This window comes from Parus major, chromosome 26, assembly GCF_001522545.3.
Source record: "Parus major isolate Abel chromosome 26, Parus_major1.1, whole genome shotgun sequence".
In the NCBI taxonomy this organism is placed as follows: Eukaryota; Metazoa; Chordata; class Aves; order Passeriformes; family Paridae; genus Parus; species Parus major.
Window position 1 is genome coordinate 2,168,638 of NC_031795.1, and position 20,921 is coordinate 2,189,558.

The 20,921-nt window shown below is 54.7% G+C and overlaps 2 protein-coding genes across 2 annotated transcripts in view; both read left to right on the plus strand.

The window, feature by feature from the left end:
• CDKN1A (cyclin dependent kinase inhibitor 1A) overlaps window positions 1–4,361 on the plus strand; it is a 4,964-nt gene extending 603 nt beyond the window's left edge. The window contains exons 2-3 of the mRNA XM_015650355.2: window positions 2,034–2,447; window positions 3,161–4,361. Of these exons, the coding sequence (XP_015505841.1) occupies window positions 2,042–2,447; window positions 3,161–3,210 (456 nt within the window). The 5' untranslated portion in view covers window positions 2,034–2,041 and the 3' untranslated portion in view covers window positions 3,211–4,361. The remainder of the gene's footprint in view (window positions 1–2,033; window positions 2,448–3,160) is intronic.
• Window positions 4,362–4,482: 121 nt separating this feature from the next.
• RAB44 (RAB44, member RAS oncogene family) lies at window positions 4,483–19,424 on the plus strand. Its single transcript, XM_015650971.2, has 17 exons — window positions 4,483–6,736; window positions 8,062–8,304; window positions 8,400–8,514; window positions 8,751–8,922; window positions 9,170–9,313; window positions 9,615–9,705; window positions 9,814–9,909; window positions 10,189–10,376; window positions 10,708–10,756; window positions 11,046–11,140; window positions 11,622–12,016; window positions 14,865–15,422; window positions 15,896–15,977; window positions 16,310–16,424; window positions 17,100–17,201; window positions 18,032–18,108; window positions 18,544–19,424. The coding sequence occupies exons 2-17, from the start codon at window positions 8,095–8,097 to the stop codon at window positions 18,629–18,631; spliced, it is 2,577 nt and encodes an 858-aa protein (XP_015506457.1). The 5' UTR covers window positions 4,483–6,736; window positions 8,062–8,094; the 3' UTR covers window positions 18,632–19,424.
• The last annotated feature ends 1,497 nt before the right edge of the window (window positions 19,425–20,921 follow it).

Here is a 20,921-nt window from a genome sequence, read left to right on the forward strand (position 1 = left end):
GGGCAGGGTGCGGTGCGGGCGCGGCCCCGCCGCCGAGCATCCTGCGGGGCCGGGCGGGGACCGGCCACCCCCGTGCCAGCCCCCCCGGGCCCATCGGTGCCATGAGCCGGGTGTTCTCTGCGCGGCATCAGCGTCTTCAGCCACTCCCGCACGCTCCTCAGCCCCTCCTGCTCGCCCAGCCTTCCCCGAACTGGTGTGACTGGTCCTGGGTGTCGCAGGTGTCTGTGGAGCCCCGCTGGGTGTCCCCCAGGGGTGCTCACATCACCCGGCTCGGCTGGAAGAAGTTTTGATGTGGCGGTGCACCTGCCGCTTCCTCGCCCAAATCTTGGGGTTCCCGGCCGGGAGCCTCAAGGCTCTTGCTGGGCAGAGGTCGCTGGAAGCGGCAGCAGCGCCATGGGAGGGGACGATGACCCGGCCCCGGTCCTTCCCCCATTGGTGGCTTTGGCAATCCGCAGCCGTGACTCAGGGTGCGGTGTTATCTTGAGGCTCCAGGGTGGCACCTGAGTCGCGTCGGTGACCTGAGGATGGGGACATCGGCTCGTGACGCGGGCGGGGAGGGCTGGGGGTGTCTGATCAGGGTGACGGAACGTGTCCCTCTCCCGCTACCTGCCCGGACTTGCCTGGACATGCTGGGACTTGCCTGGCAGTGAGGTCACCCTTGTCAGTGTGCTCAGACTGCCCGGAGATAGGAAGCTGGATTTCTATTTTTACTCGGGGATGCTGAGTCTGAGCACAGGGTGCTCACGGGGGTGGCCCCAGGAACTGAACCCAGCCCCCCAGCCCCGGGCTGGGCACTCCCCACTGCCCACCAGCACACCGTGCTGTCCCATGCCTGGTAACAGGATCATTGAATCGTTAAGGTTGGGAAAGACCTCCAAGATCCTCGAGTCCAGCCACTGACCGATCCTCACCTGGTAAACTGGACCAGAGCTCTGAGTGCCACATCCAGTCATTCCTTGCTTCAAGGAGTGGAATGTGGGGAAGACAGTGTGGCACAGGCAATCCAGAGGGGCTGAATTTGGGGTGAAATCTTCCCTGCAGGAGGCTGAGAACTCACTTCATGGGGAAGTTTGGGGATGGGGAGGATCTTTTGTGGCCTGGCTTTGGGAGTCCCAGATTAGGTGGGAAATGGGAGCTATGAATCTTCCTTTTTAAAGCTGATTTAATGAGTGTGGCTGTCCCCACGGGAGCAAGCCTTAGCTCTGAAAACTCAAATCCCAGAGCAGTGCTGACTCTTATCAGCTGGACTCGATCTCGGAGGTGTTTTGCAACCTTAACAATTCTCATTCTGGTTCCTCATAAGTGGGGGTGTATTGAGGGGTCCACTGTCCCCACACGTGTGTCAGGGGAAGGACTGCTTGGATGGAAAGGCTTTGTCATTTACTGGGAAGGTCAAGGCTTTTGGCACCGATTTGAAAAAAAACAAACAAGGTCTTGTTTCTGGTTACCCAAGAGCTCCTTGCAGATAAGGAGGGTGGTTAACAAAGTGGTCAAGCTTGTGGCATGTTCTTGCAGTTGCTTGAAGGTTTCCTTACCACCGGGTCTGGGTTCTTGAGATGAAGAAACTGGCCAGAAAAACATCCTGTTGCTTCACTTGCCCGTGTGCCAACTTGCCCTTGCCTGCATGGAAGTGGGAATGAGCAGGTTGGGCAGTGTCTGGGGACCAGGGGAGCATCATTCTGGTGTGGCTCTGAGGAGTGTTGTGAGTGGGGCCTGTGGCAGCATGAGGTGCTGGATGCTCTGACCTGGCAGGGTTTTCCCTGCTGGAGGAGGAATAGGGAATGTTGACATCTGCACCTTCCCCACCCTCCTGTGTTGCACTGGGCTGTGTCTGACCTCAGTCATGCTCAAGCCTCTGCTAAAATCTCCAAAGTCAGAGTCGAGATGTGTCAGTCCCCTCTGGGCTGCCTCAGTGCAGACCCAGCCCAGCTCATCCCACCTTGGCTACCGTGTGCTTTGCCCTGGTGGCCAACACTCTCCCGTGTTTGCTCTTGCCCTCCCAACGCCTGTAACCGGCTCTGGTTTCCCCACAGCCGCCACGATGCCGCTGTCCCAGAGCAGGGCTGGGCAGACCCCGTGCAGCAGCAAGGTGTGCAGGAACCTCTTTGGCCCCGTGGACCACGAGCAGCTCCAGCATGACTTTGAGGACAAGATAAGACAGCAGCTGGAAGAAGCTCAGCAGCGCTGGAACTTCGACTTTGAGACAGAGACTCCCTTGGAAGGGCCGTTCAAGTGGGAGAGGATCCTCGTGGCTGAGCAGCCGTCCCAGGAGGTTCACAGCCTGGTCAGTGCTGTCACCAGCAGTGACAGCAGGAGCTCCTTGGCCCACAGGGTCCCCCCCAAGGACCATGTTGGCAGGATTTGCCCTGAGGAGTCTGAAGAGAGCTCGAAGGCTTACAAGGCTGGTTCCTCGCAGAGCTTGAAACGTGGGCAGACCACGATCAAAGGTGAGCACTGGGGCTGGTGTCACTCCCTGGGGGCTTGGTGGCACTGATGTCATGGCAGGGACAGACAGAGGGGACTTGGGTGCCAGAGCCCTGCCTGGTTCTTGGGCATGGGGAGGGGTCCCACCCTCTGTGGATCTCTCCTAGGGAAGCAGAGCACATCTGCAAAGGCCAAGAGGCAAAGGCAAAGGTGCCTTTTGGCTGCTGGGGTTTGTGCAGGGGTCTGGCATTGGGCCTGTGGGTTTTATAGCTGAAGATGCCCCCAAATTCATCATCTTCAGTTCTAATGGCCTGACCCAACCACAAAGTCACAGAATATTTAGGATTTGGAATGGACCTTAAAGATCTTTAAAGTTGCATGGGCACTGACCACTGACCAGGTTGTTCAAAGCCTTTATCCAGCCTGGCTTTGAACATTTCCATGGTTGGGGCATCCAGAACCTCTGTGGGCAGCCTGTGCCAGTGTCTCACCTCCCTCACAGTGAAAAATTTCTTCCTATCCTCCATGGTCAGGGCCTGGAGTGGAACTGCACATGAGACAAGCAGAGATAATTCTGATTTACATCTCTGCTCTCCAGCAGCTTTGCATGGGGGCTTGAAGGTGAAATCCAGCTGGGCTGATTTTGGGGTACCTTCCTGGGGACAGGTCCTTCTTCCTGTCCTTCTGCTCCCAGCGGGCTGGAGACACTTTCCAACCCTTTCCCTCTTCCTTTCAGACTTCTACAGTGCCAAGCGGAGGATCGTCCCTGCGCGGCCCCGGCCGTGACTCGCTGGGGCAGCTGCCGACGCCGGGGGGACGTGGCTCCCCCAGCCTGTGCTGTGCTATCTGTACAAAGCAATGTAGAGTCTTTAGTTCCCTATTTATGAGTAGCTCTGGGGTCCTGAGGGACCTTCACTGTGTGCAATGTAGAGGAGGAGCCCCACGACGGGGCTGGAGGAGGACTGAGATGGGCCTGGTGGGATAAAGGCTCTGCCCTGTGCTTGTGGGTCCAAACACCGTCCTTGTGCCATCCTGCTGCCCAGCTGTGCTCCATCCCCTGCCTAGGGGCTGGTCCTAGGGGGACACTTGTGTCCCAACCACCTGGTGGCACCAGACACCTTCAAGAAAAGTCACTGGTGTGGATTGTAGAGCCCTGGGACACCCTGGCTGCTGGCACATGTGGGTGGCCCTGTGCCCCAGCAGGATGGACCTGAGCACTTGTCCGTGTGTGGGAGCAGGGTGACGTGGAGGCTGCTCCTTCCAGGGCTCTGGGGAGAGGAAGCTGTTCCCTGGACAGCCCTTCCTTGGAGTGACTCACCAGGAACAGCCACCTGGGGACCAGCACTGCCCCTGGGAGACTTTGGGATCCTCTGCACTCTGCTGGCCCCAAACCCCACTTGTTGTTGGCTTGTTGAGTGGTGCTGCCTATGCCCACATCCCTGCCTCCCTCAACACTGACACCAGGCTGGGGAGCCCCTGCTCTGGCTCTGTTGTGCTCCTCTAGGAAGAAGCCCTGCTCAGCAGCAGGGATGATGTTGAAATAAGGAATTGTAGCTTGTTTTCCTGGACTTTTTCTTCTTTGGGGCTGGTGGGAAGAGGACCTCACCTGGCGCTGCTCTGGCACCAGGAGATGGCCTGGAGCAGAGGCTGCTCATTTCCAGCACTGAAGGATGAGTCTCGGCACTTTCATGGGGTTCATCTCCTGCTCTGCTGGATTTGGACTCGGGAAATTGGTGCAAGATGGTCCCAGGAAGGAAAGGGACAGGGTTGATCTCCCACCTTGCACCACGATGCACTTTGCTGTCGGTGAAGCTGCCAAGCTCCCAGCACTAAATGTTTATTTATATTTAAAATAATGCTATTAAGTGTATGTGGGGAAAGGGGAAATACCTGTTTGTCTGTAAGTGTTAACTCTGAATAAACACCTGTGCAAAGGATTTCTGGGTTAATGAGGATGATTTGGAGCAGGGGCTGGCTGGGGAGGAGGGTGTTCTAGGGGCTGGGGATCCCTCTGTGGGGGCTAAGAGGGATAAATCCTTGCCACAACCTCTGTGCTTGACCCCATTCCCTGGTGACAATGGCTGGTGCCACCAGTGTGAGATGGCCCTGCAGGACCCCTGTATGACAGTGGCTCCTCTGTTGTCCCCATCATTCCCCCTTCCCCTCTGGGACCCTGTCCTGTGGTGCAAGTGGCCATTGGCCATGGGCAAGCTGCTCCCCTCCCTTGGCCCTTCAAAGGGGCCCACAAGGGTGACCCAGGCTGTGGGATGGGGACACAAGAGCATGTGGTAGAAATGTGCAGTGGCATTTCCTGGGTGGGACTGAGATCCCCTGGGAGTCAGGGATGTCTCTGCCACTGGCTGCTTCCTTGGAGGACCCTGAGCAAGGCTTGGATGCAGACTCAGGGTCTGGTCAATGTGAGAAATGACCTGATTTGCAGAGGATCCAGATGAAAATAAAGTTGATGGCAATGAACACCCTCCTGTCATTGTTCAGCTGAGGCTCCCTAAAGCATTTGCCTTTCTCTGGAGTGTGGGGTGACATCCATGCAGGCCTGTGGCCCTTGACACACACTCAGCCTTTGAGCTGCTGCTGAGTCAAACCCTACAGATTTAGCCCCTGTAATCTTTCCCCTTACGTCAGTCCTTCCAAAGCCCCCTGGCTGCTGCCAGGAGCTCCCCCTTGCTGTCCCCTCCCATTTGCCAGGAGCAGTGACAATGAAGGAAATGAGAAATAGAAACCAGAAAGGAATCAGTGAAACCCCCTTGTCAGTGTTTGTGGCTCTGGGGAGAGGGAGCTGGGCACCAGGGCTTGAGTTCTGAGTCCCTGGGACACTCCAGGGCTGTGTCCCCTCAGCTTGGGGACAAAACAATGATGGGCTCCCTGCAGCTGCGGAATGGATGGAAACCTCCCACTTTCAGCCCAGGCTGTGTTCTGCTGCTCCCAGCCCAGCCTCAGCACAGAGCAGGGATGGTCAAACCCCCACAAGGGAAGGGTCAGGTGGTTCCCTTCCCTTGTCTACGCTCAAACCCCTTTCACTAACACCTTCCTGCATCTCATTGGGGTTGGATCTTACCCTCCCTCCTGGGCTGTGCCTTCCCATGGCTGCTTCTGGTCCCTATGCTGGAAGCATGATGCCAGAGTCTTGCTGGGCAGAGGGCACAAATCAAGCTCTCCCAGGGATATTTAGGGTTTTCCCTTCAAAAGGGAAATTTTTCTCCTCAAATCCTTGGGGGAAGCAAAGCCAATCCAGCCCTTCTGTGTGCAGCAACAAACATTGCAGAGGATTGCAGGACACACAGGCCCCCAGCCCGACCAAAGGAATGCTTCAGTTTGGGGTAAGCAGCACCAGCTTTGCCCAGAGTGTGGCAAGAACCAGCCAAGCTTTTACCTGGCCCATAAATGCCCTGATGGAGTGGATGGACCCGAGCTCTGTTAAACAGCAAACGAGCAGGGTGTGGCTGGTTCCCAGTGAGGGATTTCACCAGTTTAGGGTTGGGGCATCAGCTTCCACCCCACAGCTCCTGCCCTGCGAGCCTGGGCTCAGATCTGCTCTGAGCCAGGGGATGTTAGTTTGAATTATGCCCTAGAGATACCAGTGTTTCCTCCTGCCTGAGTTCTCTTCACATTTTGCAGCTAAAGGGCAGGAAAAATGCCTGCAGTCCATCTGATCCCGCATGAAGCCGAGTGCTTGCAGCCCATGGGCAGGCAGTGGGTTTGCTGCTGGGTTTAAAGCCAAGTTTATAATTCTGGCAGGCGCCTTATAAAACCATCAGAGAACAGCACAGGGGGAACATCTTCAAATTCTGGGGCAAAAGAACCTCCACAGGGGGGTATTTTCAGGTTGTTTTGTCTTTGGCAGGATGTTACAATCTGGGGGTTACAACTAATCTTGTATTTTGTGTTATTTGGAGTCTTAAAATAACATTTGCTGTTCGTCTGCTGTTCTTCCCCCCACTCCAAACACCCCCCAGCCCCAGACTATTGCAAACCAGGACAGGGTGGGGACTTTTCTGCCCTTCCCGATGGCACTGGCAGTGCCTTTGCAGAGCTGCCCTGGGATCTGAGGACTTTGGGGGCAGCGTGACCCTCTGATGGGTCCTTCCCACACCCCACTTGCAGCACAGCAAACAGGAAATGTATGAGCACCGGCAGTTGAGTGTCAGAACGGAAAGTGCCTTGAGTAAGAGAGACGAGAGCGGGGCCACGGGGCAGCTCGGGCACCCTCGGGGTGGGACCGGAGACCCCTGGCCTGGGGAGCCCCTTGGCCTCGTGTGCTCCAACTGAGGATCCCTCTTGGCACGTGGGGAGGGTAAGTCCTGCTGCCCTGGGGATAACTCAGGCATCACCTTAAGAAATAGAAAAGGGAGGGAAATAAAAGGTTTTTCTTGCTGTTGGTGATCCAAAGGGGATTTTCCTGCTGTCTGTGAGGGGCTGTGGCTGTCCCTTTTTGAGAGCTGGGAGCAGCACAGGGAGCTGTGGAGGGAGGACACTGAGAGCTGGTGATGCCATGGGGGGCCTTGCTTGGCTGGGGGGAGGGGCATAATTCCCATCCCATCCCATCCCATCCCATCCCATCCCATCCCATCCCACCCCCCGGCTTGTTCAGTGCCTCCATCATGTGGTAGGCTCAGCTCACCTGCCTTGGGGTTTAGGGTTTTCCCTTCAAAAGGGAAATTTTTCTCCAGGCAGGTACCCAGGGGCTTCTCCATGCCTTAAATAACTCCCCTGCCCCAAGGAGCTCCCACTTCTGCTGTATTAGAGGCTGGGACCACGACAAAGCTGTTTCTGGTCCTGTGGGACTCCAGCAATTCCACAAGACCCTCTGGCTTCAAGGGGTTGGGGCTGGTTTTGGGCCCTGTTCCCTGTTCCTGAGATTTAGCAGGATCTGTTTCTCACAGCAAAAGGAGGGGGCAGAGGGCTGGAGGAGCTGGCATCTCCCCAGGCTGGGAGTGCAGAGCTGGGCTCAGCCAGACCGAGCACGGCCCCAGCTCTGCGTCACCGCTCCCCACGGCTGCGGTTTCCTTCCCTCAGAGCTTCAGCTTTGCCACGCAAAGAACAGCCCCTCTTGGGGGTGGCATGGTGGCTGTTGGTGACACAGCCACCCACTGTGGGGACAGGGCACTGGGGGTGCCCAGCTCAGGCCCCACAAGCCTGGGCGAGCAGCAGCATGATGGAAACCTCCCGAGCCCTTGTGCCCTGTGCCCGGAGGTGACTCACGGCTGTGAAAACTGGGGGAGGAATTTTAAAAGGTGCTGCTGAGCTCTGAGAAGGCAGGTGGAACCGGCACTTCCTGCTCACACCTCCAGCATCACCTCTGCTGGTCCTCTGCTGGTGTCACCTCCTGGCCGTGTCACCTCCTGGGTGGCCTTTGCTGGTTCTGGTGTCCTGTGCATCCTCCACAGCCGGGGAAGAGCACAGGGAGATTTGGGATGGGTGCTTGGCTGGTGGCAGGAGAAGCTGTTCAGCAGGTGGGAGCTGGGCTGGGAGCCCCTGGGACAGCTGCCTCTGATCCAGGCTCCATTTGCACCATGCACTCGGAGATAAGGGCTTCTCTTCCTGCTGCAAACCCTCCTCAGCAATTTTGGGTTCTGGACTGCAGCAAAATGAATTTCCAGCTCGGTCCCTCTCCACCAGGCTGGAACAAAGGTGTGTGGCGAGGACAGTGCCATGTCCGAGCGCCGGGCGGCTGCCAAGGGCCGGCGCTTGGGCTCCAGCTGGCGCAAGCAGCTGCTTGAGAGCTCCAAGGAGGCCCCAGCACCAGCGCCCAGCCCTGGTGAGGAGCCACCGTGGGCATCTGAAATAGTGCAGAGGGTGCAGCACCTCCTCAGCCACCGGGCCACGGAGCAGGCGGGAGTCATCACCCGCTCAGACGTGCAGGTGAGGATGGGGGCATCTCCTGGGGTCCAGCACTGCCAGGGTGACTGGAGATGGTGTCACGGGTGGGTTTTTACCCTGATTTGCTCTGGTTTTAGAAGCTGCAGGCGGAAGGTTTGCCGTGCAGCAGGGAGGAGCTGGAGCTGGTGTTCGATGGGCTGGATGCAGCTGGCACCGGGTGCTTGGGCACAGAGGAGTTCACGGCCGGGCTCCGTAAGTGCAGCCCGGGCTGATCCTGGACACAGTCCTGGGGCTCTGCTGGGGATGTGAAATGCTGCCTTTGCAGCGTGGCATGGGATGAATCCTCCCTGTGACCAGCTCTCAGCCCTTGGCTCACCTGCTGCGGGGCCCTGTTGTGCTGTACCGCTTTGTTGAAGCCATGGAGGGGGAAGTGCTGGGGTTTGGGATTTGCTGCCTGGGCACTGAGGATTTGGGATATCTGTCAGCAGGGCAGTTCCTGAGCTCCCAAACAGCTTCCAGGGAGCACCGGCGGCGGAAGACGGCGTCCCGCAGGGTCCGGCTGGTCCTCCCCACCCCGGCGCTGGAAGGGGGGAACAGCGAGGAGCGCAGACATTTCGCTGCCTTTATGGAGCAGCTGGGCACAGAAAACCTCTCTGAAGAGTAAGTGCACTGCTTGGCACCCACGGGTGTCCTGCACGATGGATAGATGGGGAAAGGCTTGGGGCAGGAGACCCCACACAGGCAGGGAGCCCAGGAATGCCTTGGCCTGAGCACAGGAGCAGAGTCCCAGTGACCCCAGTGCTCATCAGTCCTTGCACATCTCAAAAATGTGTGAGTTAAATGACCCAGCTGGCCTGGCTTCGGGGGTTCTGGGGGGATGCTCACCCCAAAACACCTCTCCCTGCAGACAGGAGATCTGGCAGCTCTGGGTGAAGCTCCGTCAGGATGAGCCCCAGCTGCTGGACAACCTGGAGGACTTCCTGGCCAAGATGAGGCACCGCATCCAAGAAGCCAGGAGCGAGAAGGAGGCTTTGGAGCTGACTCTGAACAAGTGAGTCACCCCAGGGGACAGGACAGGAGGGATGGGACAGGGATGGGGCCCTGGAGGGCCTGCGTGCTTTCAGCACATCCACCAGCGGCCGGAGCAGAGGTTTGGCTGATGTTTGGGGTCGGGCTCCCTCTACAGTCATGGATGGGATGGCAAAAGGGCCGGGTCGGACTGCCGGACACCTCCGTGCTGGGTGACACCCTCCGGGCACACCCAGCCGCAGCCTGAGGCTCCCGAGGGCACTGTGGGCTCCCAGGGTCCTGCACCCCCTGTAGCGGGGTCTCACACCCCACTGTCGCCACAGGCGTGTGGCCGAGCACGACAAGGACGTGCAGCAGCTCTGCGAGGCCCTGGAGCAGCAGATCCAGCAGGAACAGCTGCGGCTGCAGCAGGAGGTGGGTCCCTGCTGCTCCTGTCCCCCTTGTCCGTGCCGGGGGGATCCAGCACCCCAAACCCCCTCGGCAGCTGGACGAGTGGGTGCCAGTGTCCCTGTGCCACCGCAGAGCATGGCCCGGAGCCAGCAGCAGGGCGAGGAGCTGCAGCGAGTGCTGGATGCCAGCGAGAGGGAGGTGCAGCGCTTGGTCACGGCGCAGATGGAGGTGGGCAGGACCCAACCCCGCTTTGTGTGTCAGGGGTCTCTGGGCTGTGCTGTAACAACCCCACGGTGCTGCAGGGCTGATCCCGGGGTGTCCCCAGCACCCTGTCACACAGGACCCTCCCCGCACTCCCCTCCATCCCCAGAGGACACAAGTTGAGTTTCCCACCCACCATCCTCAGGGGATGGGGGTGTCACAGCCCCGGGGCAGGAGGAGGTTAGAATTATTGTGTGTGGGAGGGGATTTTGGTGGGCTCTGAGTGTCCTGGTTGTCATCCCACAGCTGGAGCGGCGCTGCCACAGCCTCCACAGCTCCCAGCAGGTCACCAGCACGGAAAACCGGCAGCTGGAGCAGAGCAACCGGGCACTGGAGCATCACCTGCAGCACCTGCACCAGCAGCTGCAGCAGACCCAGGGCCACCTGAGGACAATGAGGGCTACAGTGGTTTGGCAGCACATGGGGGAGCCCGGGTGAGCAGCTGAGTGACCCTGTGTCCCCACACACGTCATTTCTTCCTGGATGGGGAATGAGCTGGATGGGCCTCAGCCATCATGGTGCTTCAGGTTAATCATGGTTTGGTGTGCAAAGCCTCGGAGGAAAAGGCAGGACTATCAGCACCATGTATCCCTGAAGGGCAGTGCCAGAGAGATGGGGGTGTTCCTCAGCCAGGAGGGCTCAGTAGGTCTGATCCAAGATTGTGGATTTTGCTGCTCTCTCACTACCCTGACACACCTGGTGCAGGGGTGGATGTGGTGAAGAGGATGGAGCTCCCGTTTTAACCCTTGTGCTCTGTGTTTGCAGGGACAGAGTGGTGGCAGAGTTACCCATCGAGGTGCCAATGTCCCCACAGGTAATGCAGCTGGGGACAGGGCAGGGTGTCCAGGGCCTTGTGCTGTTCCTTTTGGCACTGTTGAGGAGCTCAAGAGCACAGGGTGCTCCTGCAGCACTGCCTCCCCTAAAAGCTCTCTCAAACAGGGCTGGTGCAGATGTTTGGGAAGGAAGGGGGTTGCAGCACCTTACTTTTTGTACCCCCAGGATTTTGGGTGGGTACAGCTGGATCCCTGCTGGAGAATTCCACATTGTTCCAGGTGGATATTCTCCCTCACCTAGTGTTCCTCTTCCCACCCTGTTCCCCACAGCTGAGTCCTGGGAAGAGCGAGCAGTTCCGCTCCGAGATGAGGATCAGGCTGGGATCCCAGAGCAGCGAGAGCAAAGCCAAGAGCACCCACCAAGTGTAAGGGGTCCTGCTGCTCCCATGTGTGCTCCTGGGGTCTGTGAGCTGGGGCTGAGCCCCAGGCCCTCCCTCCACCCTCCCCAGGCAAACAATGATCTTTTGTCCTTTGAGCACTCCTCTCCCACCCACTCATCTCTCACCCTGGAGCTTGCACCTCTTATCCCAGCTCATCCCTCCTTTGGCTCAGGAACTTGCTGTACCTGGTTGTGAGTTGCCTTTTCCTGTCTGATAATGTCAATCTGGGTACTGGGAAGAGGCCAGGATGCAGCCCCGGATCTGGCTGCCTGTGTGTGCATCCCCCTTTCCCTTGCTCCCATTGCTGCCTGTGTGGACTCCAAGTGCACCCAGAGGGGAAATAAAATCAGGTTTGGAGAGCGATGGGGCGAGGGATCAGGGACCCTCTGGGACTGACTGGGGATGGGAGAGAGCTGGAGCCTGACCTGCGAGCTGGTTCATTGTCCCCATTTTCTGCCCTTTCCAGGGTTTGGGAAATGCTGCCAGCAGAAATAAACCTTTCCGGAGCCCCACGGACAGCAAGCTCTGCAGAAGAGGACCCCTTCCCAGAATCTCTGAAAGAGGAAGGTGTCTCTGACCAAAGCTCTTTGCTAAGAGAGATGAATGATGCAATAGCAGCTCTGAGCAAACATCTGAAGGCACAGGCAGTGGGTGCATCCCCTGCCCTGGCAGACATACCCTGCCACCCCTGGGACAATGCTGAGCCCCAAATGGGGCTAGAGGCAGCCACAGCCCATGAAACAACCCCTGGGGTCCTGCAGGAGACCCTCCCTGGAAATGTCCATCATGAGCTGCTGGAAGGAGACCTGCAAGAGGGAGCAGCCACAGCTGAGCTTCATGCTCTGGATGTGACACAGGCTGGTGCGTCCACAGGAGCCAGGCACTGCACGGCTCAGGAGCCAGGGGCAGAGCAGGGAGACAGCCCAGAGGAGGCACAGAGGATGTTATTCCTGCAAGGAAAGGGGGCTAGTGTGGAGGAGATGGTGCTAAATGTGGCTGAGCATCTGGGAGAGAGCATGGAGGCAGGAGAGCAGGTGCTGATGGAGGTGGAGGGAGCAGGATGGCTGCAGGAAAAAACAGCTTGGGCAAAACCACAGCTCCTGGGAGAAGCTGAGGAAGTGGAGATAAGCCTGAGACAAAATTTGGAGGCAGGTCTGAGACCAACTGAGGCTGGGCAGGAGGGCGTGGCAGCAGGACAGTGCCTTGCCATGGATGAGCAGCAGCCAGGCAGTACTGAGGGTGTTCAGGAGCTGGGCACAGTGCTGCAGGAACGGGCTGACCCAGCACTGGGGCTCCCTGCAAAACTGGAAACTGGGCTGGGAGAGCACCTGGAACCAGAGCCACCATCCTGGGGTGAGGCACAAGTGGAAGCAGCCCATGGGGGTGGTGTCCCTGGAGTGACAGTGGCTCCTGGCCCAGGAGTGCTGGACGAGGAGTGTGCCAGGACAGAGGTGCAGCCCTGGGGAGAGACCACAGACTCCAAGGCACTGGAGGTGCTGCCAGCCCAAGCTGAGCTTGCAGGGAGCAGCAGAGCCGAGGGCGAGGAAGAGGAGGTGGAGGGAGCAGAGCTCAGAGAGGCAGAGCAGCAGCTGCAGGGTGAGTGTGCCATGGGAGGTGCAGGGTGGAGAGGGAGCGCGGGCTCTCTGGAGCCAGTGGCAGTGGCGGTGCCACCCACCCACGGCCAAGGAGGAGCAGATGTGGATCATTCCTGCAAGGAAACAGATGTGGAACTGATGGAGGCTCAGAGCAGCACCAACGTGGAGCTGCTGGCAGAGGTGGAGGCAGATCTGCAGGGCTGGAATGAGGCTGGATCCCCAGGGACACAGCAGGGAGGGGGTGTCGATCCAGGTGTGCAGTTGGAGAAGGAGAAACCAGAGGTAGGGCTGGGAGAAGAAATGGGGGCTGCTGCAGTGAACAGTGAGGGTCCTTCCCCAGCAGAAACACCTGTGGGCAGCCCAGACAACTGTGGGCTGTTCCCAGTTAAGTCTCAGGCACTGGAACTGGTGGAGGCCGATCTGCAGCTGTGGGGTGGTCTCAGCCCAGAAACCCCCCAGGGAGGGAAGGGGGAAGGAGCTGTTCAGCTCCAAGAGAGAAAGGAAGAGGATGGGGAACAAGGACAGGGTGAGCACAGGCTGCCACACGAGCCTGTGCCCCATCCCAGTGAAGTGAGCCTGGATCAGGGAGAGGGGGCTGGTGCAGGTCTACAACCAGGGGATGAAGCTGAAAGTCTGGACACTACTGAGGACCAGAGCAGTGGTGCCCATGTGCAGCTGACTGCAGAGGGGAATGAGCTCAGTCTGAGCCCGGGAGGGAGCACAGAGGCAGATCTGCAGCCCTTGGGTGAGGCTGGACCCCTGGGCACAGAGCAAGGAGAGAGTGTGGGTCCAGAGGTGCATCCCCTGGATCAGGGGGATAAAGCAGATTTAGTGGAAGGGGAGGCAGAGGATGCCCAGCAAGATATGCAGCTGTCAGAGGGTCTCAGCTCAGGAGTCCTGTGGGGAAGAGAAATTAAAACAAATGTTTACATTGAGGAGGAGGACGGAGCACAAAGACAGGGAGAGGGTGAGCTGCCACATGAGCCTGTGCTTGATCTGCAGGGATCAGGGGCATGAGCCTGTGCTTGATCTGCAGGGATCAGGGGACAGGCAGGGAGAGGAGGCAGGTGAACACATGCAAGCACAGGAAGAGGCTGAAAGCCTGGACACTACTGAGGACCAGAGCAGTGGTGCCCATGTGCAGCTGACTGCAGAGGGGGATGAGCTCAGTCTGAGCCCGGGAGGGAGCACAGAGGCAGATCTGCAGCCCTTGGGTGAGGCTGGATCCTCAGGGACAGAGCAGGGAGGGAGTGTGGATTTAGATGTGCAGCCCCTGGATCAGGGGGATAAAGCAGATTTAGTGGAAGGGGAAGCAGAGGATGCCCAGGCAGATGTGCAGCTGTGTGGGGGTCTCAGCCCAGAGGTTCCATGGGGAGGGGAGTGGGGAAGAGCCATTCAGAATGAGGAGGAGGAGGATGGGGCACAAGGACAGGGTGAGAATGGGCTGCCACAAGACTCTGTGCTTGGTCCAGACGGAGCACGAGGCCAGCAGGGAGAGGGGGCTGGTGAAGGAATACAGTCACGGGAGGAGGCTGAAAGCCTGGACACACATCAGAGCACTGATGCTGATGTGCAGCTTTTCACAGGCCAGCAGAAGCCCAAATCAGGCTCAGGAGGGAACACAGAGGCAGATCAGACACCTCTAGGTGTAGCTGGGATGTGGGAAGGGGAGCAGAGCCTGACTCTAGGTTTGGAGGCAGATCTGGGTGTATCTCCCACTGCAAACCCATGGGAAGGAGCTGCTGCTGCAGATATGCCCTCTCCAACCGAGGCTGCTTTGTGTCCTGAGCCTGTCACTGCAGCAGGGGGCCCTGGGCTGGAAGCAAATCTGGGTGCATGCATTGGTCCTGAGGGGGAGATTCTGGAGGAACAGGAATTACTGCAGGGAGAGAGGGCTCCTGCAGAGGGGAAGCCTCTGGATGGAGCTCATGGTCTGGAAGTGGCACGGGGAGTGAGGCTGGAGGCAGAAGCAAGGAATGGAGTGAAAACTCAGGTTGTAGGACTAAACCAGGGCCATGATGATGCTGCGTTGACCTCCCTGGTCTCTGAGGTGCTGTTACAAATCAGCCCCCTAAAGCTGGAAACAATGATGCAGGAGGATGTTCTCATTCCAGATGCGTGGCAGCTTTGTGCTCCAGGACAGGCAGCCCAAAGGGAGCTTCAGGAGCAGGTTTCAGCACAGGGACATGAGGGGAGGCTTCACACGGTGGCCCAACAGCCAGAGGGGGAGACACCACCCGCGATGGCACCGGAGCACACGGCTGTTGGACCTGCTGAGCATCCAAAGCAAGGGCTGCCACCAGCATCAACACTGCACACAGTGCGACCAGAAGATGCTGGGAGGGATCAGCTGGGGCTGGTCCTCAGAGACAACTCACTGTGGCAAAGGCAGCTCTTGGGAGAACAGAGCAAAGACCTCAGTGTTGGTGAAAGAGAGAAGATGCAAGAGTTTGGTCAGAAAATGAGTCAAGAAGGTGATTCCAGCCCAGAAGAGCCAGGGGCTGTGACTGCAGGTGGGGCAGGAGCTGCCCCAAGGGGTTGTCCCAAAGCTGCCCTGGACCCAGACCACCTCTACAACGTGCTGTTCATTGGGGACTCCCATGTGGGCAAAACGTCGTTCCTGTACCGTTTGCACGCTGACACCTTCAACCCCCACCTCACCGCCACAGTGGGTAGGTCTCCTCCAGCCCCTCTCCGAGCACTTGCTTGGATCATGGCTGCAATTCCCTTTCCTCCACCCCACAGGCTGCTGGAGGTCACCACATCCTGTTACAGCTCATGCCAAGCGTGTTGTACAAGCGGTCCCCAGGGGCCAACCAGAACCACCAGGTCCCCAGGCCTGGATGCTCATGGGCAGGAAATGCTGCTCCTCCTGGTGGGCACCAGTGACAGCAGCCCAGTGCTTTCCTCTCTGCTTTGCCTTTCAGCTCCATTCTCCTCTTTTCTCCAACCTGGTTTTACTCATCATGCGATGAGAGACCTTCCCAAAATCCAACAATTAAACATCTAAAAGGCAGAGGTTCACTTGGGACCAACCCCTGGAGCTGCAGCCTCAGACCACCCTGCACCACATTTCTTCTCCATCCATCTTCTGTCACAGGGCAGAACTCTACACTATCAAAATATCCTCTTTTGTGTCTTCCAGGACTGGATTATCAGATCAAAAACCTCGTTGTGGATAACAAGCACTTTGCTCTCCGCCTGTGGGACTCAGCTGGTCAGGAAAGGTGAGGTTCTGTGCTGCTTAAGGACACAACCTGAGTTGTTTTTTTTTTCTATGAAGTTTAGGGGCAATGAATATTCTTGGCTTTGCTAAGCAAAGGTGAGGTTGCTCAAGGAGGGACTCTGTACAGTATGTGATCTGATAAAGCATAATAAAGGAAGTAATTAAGATAAAACCAGCACTCAGGCTGTTCCTACAGCCCCTGCCATCAGGAAAGGAGCCAAATCTGGGGCTTGCCTTGTAGACCTGCATTCCCACCTTTTCCACTAGGATGTCGTATCACTCCTAGGCAGAACCTCCTTAGACCATGCTGGTGATCATCCAAAATGCCCACAGGTACCACAGCATGACCAAGCAGTTCTTCAGGAAGGCGGACGGGGTGGTGCTAATGTACGACATCACCTCCGAGTACTCCTTCTCCGACGTGCGCTACTGGCTCAGCTGCATCCAGGTGAGGGAGGTCCCGAGCTCTTGGGACTGATAGGAGTGGCCAAGCCCTTTGGAAAGGGTACTCTGCACTGCTTTCATGATAAAATAATTTTTCGTGGAGGATTTAAGTCAGATGCAGATGTCTTTCCCATGCTGGCAATGTTTCCTGGGGTAATTTGTTGATAGCACCAGTAGGGTAATGATCAACTCTTAAACAATTAAACACTAGTGCAAATGAATGGAAAATGTTGCTTTTACATCAATAATAGTCCACTTTGAGTCCTGGGGAATGGGAGGTGATTCAAAGCTTATTAAAAACTTCTTTTCAGAGATTTCTAGTTGACACAAAGCCAGTGTTTAAAAATGCTGAAACAAAATAGGGTATTGCCTTGCTCAGTGCCTGTAAATCACAGCCAGAGCACCTTCAGAGGGGCTGCTGCAGCTGAGAACAAATGAATTCGTTACAAGTGTAACTCATCCAGTCCTCTGTCCTGTTAATAGACATGGGCAGATGATTTAAGGAAAAAAACATAAATCTTAAATGCTGTTGAACTTATTTAAGAATTTAAAGTCTTGTTATTAGCCCAAATCCATGGGTGTTAGTCATGGTGTTCCAGGACATGTGGAGACAATGTGGCCAGCTGGGATTCAAGGAAGATTTTGAAGCTGTCCTGATCTTCTCTTCATTCTCACTCAGGAAGCAGCAGAGGATGGAGTTGCTGTTCTGCTTCTTGGGAACAAAACCGACTGTGCTGCCCAGAGACAGGTCCCTACAAAGGAGGGTGAATGCCTGGCCAAGGTAGGTGGTGAAGCACAGCCACTCAAGCAAGGCAGGGACAGGTAAGGATGGACACCACCAACCTGAGGAGCTGGAGAAAGGGGAAAACCCTTAATTTACCCCTCATGCATCAGTGGTTGGCAAAATGTTCTCTGAACACATCTCTCACCCTTCCCTGCCTTGCTTTTTCTTTAATTTTGCCTCAGCACCACCCGAGTAAATTGGTTTATGGAACTGGGTTTGTAAATTAAAACATTTGCAGCTCTGCTTGTCTTTGCTGTGAAGTGTTGAGTATCTTCCCAGCATCATAAAAAAGAATAAACCCACTGAGCCCTCTTCTGGTTTAAAGATACAGAAATTATCAAAGTCTGATTAATCTCTTCAAATATAGGTGGCAAATAAAAATTAGGTGAGGAGAATGAGAAGAATTTCACCTTTACTGACTTAATTTTAAAGCTTATGGGATTTGGGCCAGAATCCACAGACCAGTTTTACAAATGGAGATGAGGGATAGATGTTTATTTTCCCAAACTGGTAGGGAACAAAAGAGTCGGGAACATCTAGTTATGCCTCTGTGTTTGCTCCCATTACCAGAGGGCATCACAAATTCTTCAGTCTGCACTGAAGTCAGCCTTTTCCTTGGCATTAAAAGCTGGTGTTGTAGCAACCAGAAATTCTAGATTTCACCCTTTTATTCTAGTAAATAAGTTATTGAGTTATTTGTTTCCTTGATTCCCTCCTGTTTCCCCTTGACAGGGACTGTCCCATGGCTATTTATTCCCATATTAAGTGGGAATTTAATGTTCCAGTGCAAGAACATTACATTTCTATTCGGGGTCTGTGTCTTCTAGGAGCATCAGCTCATGTTTTATGAGTGCAGCGCTGCCTCGGGCCACAACGTCTTCGAGTCCATGGTCAGCTTCATCAGGTGAGCTGTGTGCTTGGATTTTTCCAGCTGTCCTCAACTTAATGGGCTCCCTCCCTGCTTTTTAAACTCCAGATACAGGGATGTCACTGTCACCAGTGCCTAAATGTCAGGGAAAACTCAGGGCAGCACATGCTGGGATGAGCACTTAGCAGTGCCCTAACTTATCTCCTGAACAACCAGCATTGCAAGGAGGTGAATAAAACCCTTTTGGGGATGCTGCTGATTTCTACCTGGCCTGACTGAAACAAGTTCTGCCTGTGATTTGATTTAGGCTGGCATTTTTAGCAGCATCCACAGCTCTCGGATCACATGGACCTGGGAGGATCCTGACTCCTTTCAGCTGTGCTGAGCCTCTTGTTGGCTTGTCAAGACCAACAGCACAGCAAAACAAAATATGGGGGAAATACCCAGCTAATTTGCTTCCTTTTCTCTCAGGTTACTCAAAGTTCGTGAAGATAAATTGAAAAATAAGGCAGAAGAGGTACCACAGGCACCCCAGAAGAAAAAGGGCTGCTGCTGGTGATGGACAGACACCCCACACATTGATCTGAAACTGCACCAACAGCCAGAAAAGCATCAAAACAGTCCTTGGACACCTCCTCTTTCCCCGAGTGTCTTCCTTGCCTGATCATCCTTGGATGCTGTGGGGGACCCCCTGCCATTCCCCCTGAGCACACCGGCCCTCCAAAATACTTCTCAGAGAACTTTAGCACTTTCTTTTAGAGAGCAAAATCAGGCCAAGAAAAGAGGCAGAAAAGGAGCCCAGCTGGGTCTGAGATGCTGCAATGATACTGGAAGCAGCAGGGAGTAAACCCAAGCCTTGGGACAGAAGAAATGAAAACCTGAAGCCATCCAAGTGTATAAAACAAGGGGGTTTAGTGCTGTTGGTGCTCTGGGCTCTGGGGACTTCTGCTCTGGCTTTGCAATCTGATTGGGTTTGTTCAGGAATAATGAGATATTCAATATATTTTAAATGCACTTAAATCTCTCCAATGAGACATGGTAAAGCTAATTTTTCCCTTTCCTGGTTTATCCTGGCAGTGAGCAGTGATGGGGCTTAACAGAAACTATTGAATATTGTGCTCAAAATAAATTCAAAAGCCCCAAGAGCTTGTCCATGATAAGAAGAAGATCAATGCTTGCAAGAAGTTTTTTTCATTGTGCTGTCCCCAGAGCAGAATTCTGGACTACTGCAGCAAATCTCAGGCTGGGCAGAGAACGAGCTGCTGCATCCTGCCCTTCTGCTCTTTGTGAAGTAGTGAATTGTTTTTAAATCCAGCTTGAAAAATCTAAATAAACACATGTCACAATTTCAAGTTTGTTTTGTTTTTTATTAATCTTTTTACAGCTTGATTGAACTATATTTTTACAGAAAAAAGAAAGACATACAGACTAATTGAATAAGAATACAAGTGCTATATTTAAGTATTTTATATGTTCCATGTAAATTCCCAGCAGTTCAACAGGTGTATTTAAAGACTGTGCTTATGTGCAGAGTTTGGGGATATAATTCTGCCTAGTTGGGTTTGCTTTTTGTTGCCACTATTATTTATATGTGCATAATGGAAAAGCATAATAGTAGCCAGTTTGTGCTTTTAGAAAAAATAGAGTCACAACAGGAGTTGAGCTTCTAGCAACACTATATATTTTCATCTATAATTATATTATATATATATATCAGCCAGGGTTCAACTTTGCATCTGAATCTTTAAGGGATTATTTATTTTTTGTGTACACCCCAATTTATCACTCCAGTACCTCTTTACCTTAAGTCTCTATCCCTTGTCTCCCCTCCACCCTGCTGAACTCAAGTCATTTTCCTCTGGCCCCATCATTAAAACACTTTATTTTCTTAATGCAATATATTTAATGCTCCTATTCCATGTTTATCCCTCTTTACTGTAGTTCTTTATGTAATATTTTTAGTGATGGAGCAGCTCCTCAGGAAGGGTTTATGTGGCTCAGAGCTGGGCCTGGGTTTGGTATTTGGGATACCTGGAATGGCTTTTTCTTATGGTTTGGGACCCCCTTCACTATTTTTTCTTTACTTTAAAAATAATATAAATCAAAATGTACTTTGCAAATTTGATCCATAATAAGAAAAGCCCCATTTCAGCTGGGTCAACCCAAAAACTTCTTTCTCCTGGGTCTGTAACACTTCCCCATGTACAGCCACCCATCAGATCAGCTTTTCCTTTTGCCTAAATATGCTGGGATTGTACATGGAAGATGCTGCTTGGCCGAGTGGCAGCAGGATTGTGCAAGAAATGGTTTTATTTGATTCCAAAATGAAGAGTTGAGGCCGTGGAGGCTGAATTTTCCCATTAGATGGCAGCAGCTGCAGCAATTCCTCCCCACTGCAATATTGCTGCTGCAGGGAAGGACCAGGGAGCTCGAGCAGGGCCCAAAGTGGGAGCGGAGAAACAAAAGGCTTCCCAGAGCAGCAGGCAGAAAGAAATGTCTGTCTTATTCCCCTGGAAATAATCTCTAGAAAAAAGGATGGAGTTTTTGCCCAAAGCATGAGTTACTCCACTCCAAACATCCCCACCAAACCTGGAGATGAATTTTTCATTGCCAGGCTAGGAGAAATACCGGGCAGGCAATAAATCACATTGGAAAATATGGGCAGCATGTTGCACTTGAAAGCATCTTTCACCTTTAATCACATCCCAGCAAACATTCCCACTCCAGGATCAAAGGCACCGCTCCTTTGCAAGCCATTAAACGCCTGCACTAGTATTTGGAGGAGGATCAAGGCCTGGGATATTAATAGCAGGAGGGAAATGCATGCTTGTTTGGACCACAGGATGCTT

Coding starts and splice junctions, on each gene's coding strand:
- RAB44 (XM_015650971.2), top strand. CDS start 8,095: ATGTCCGAGCGCCGGGCGGCTGCCAAGGGCCGGCGCTTGGGCTCCAGC. Junction 9,314..9,614: donor TTGGAGCTGACTCTGAACAA/GTGAGTCACCCC, acceptor CTGTCGCCACAG/GCGTGTGGCCGAGCACGACA. Junction 11,141..11,621: donor GCCAAGAGCACCCACCAAGT/GTAAGGGGTCCT, acceptor TGCCCTTTCCAG/GGTTTGGGAAATGCTGCCAG.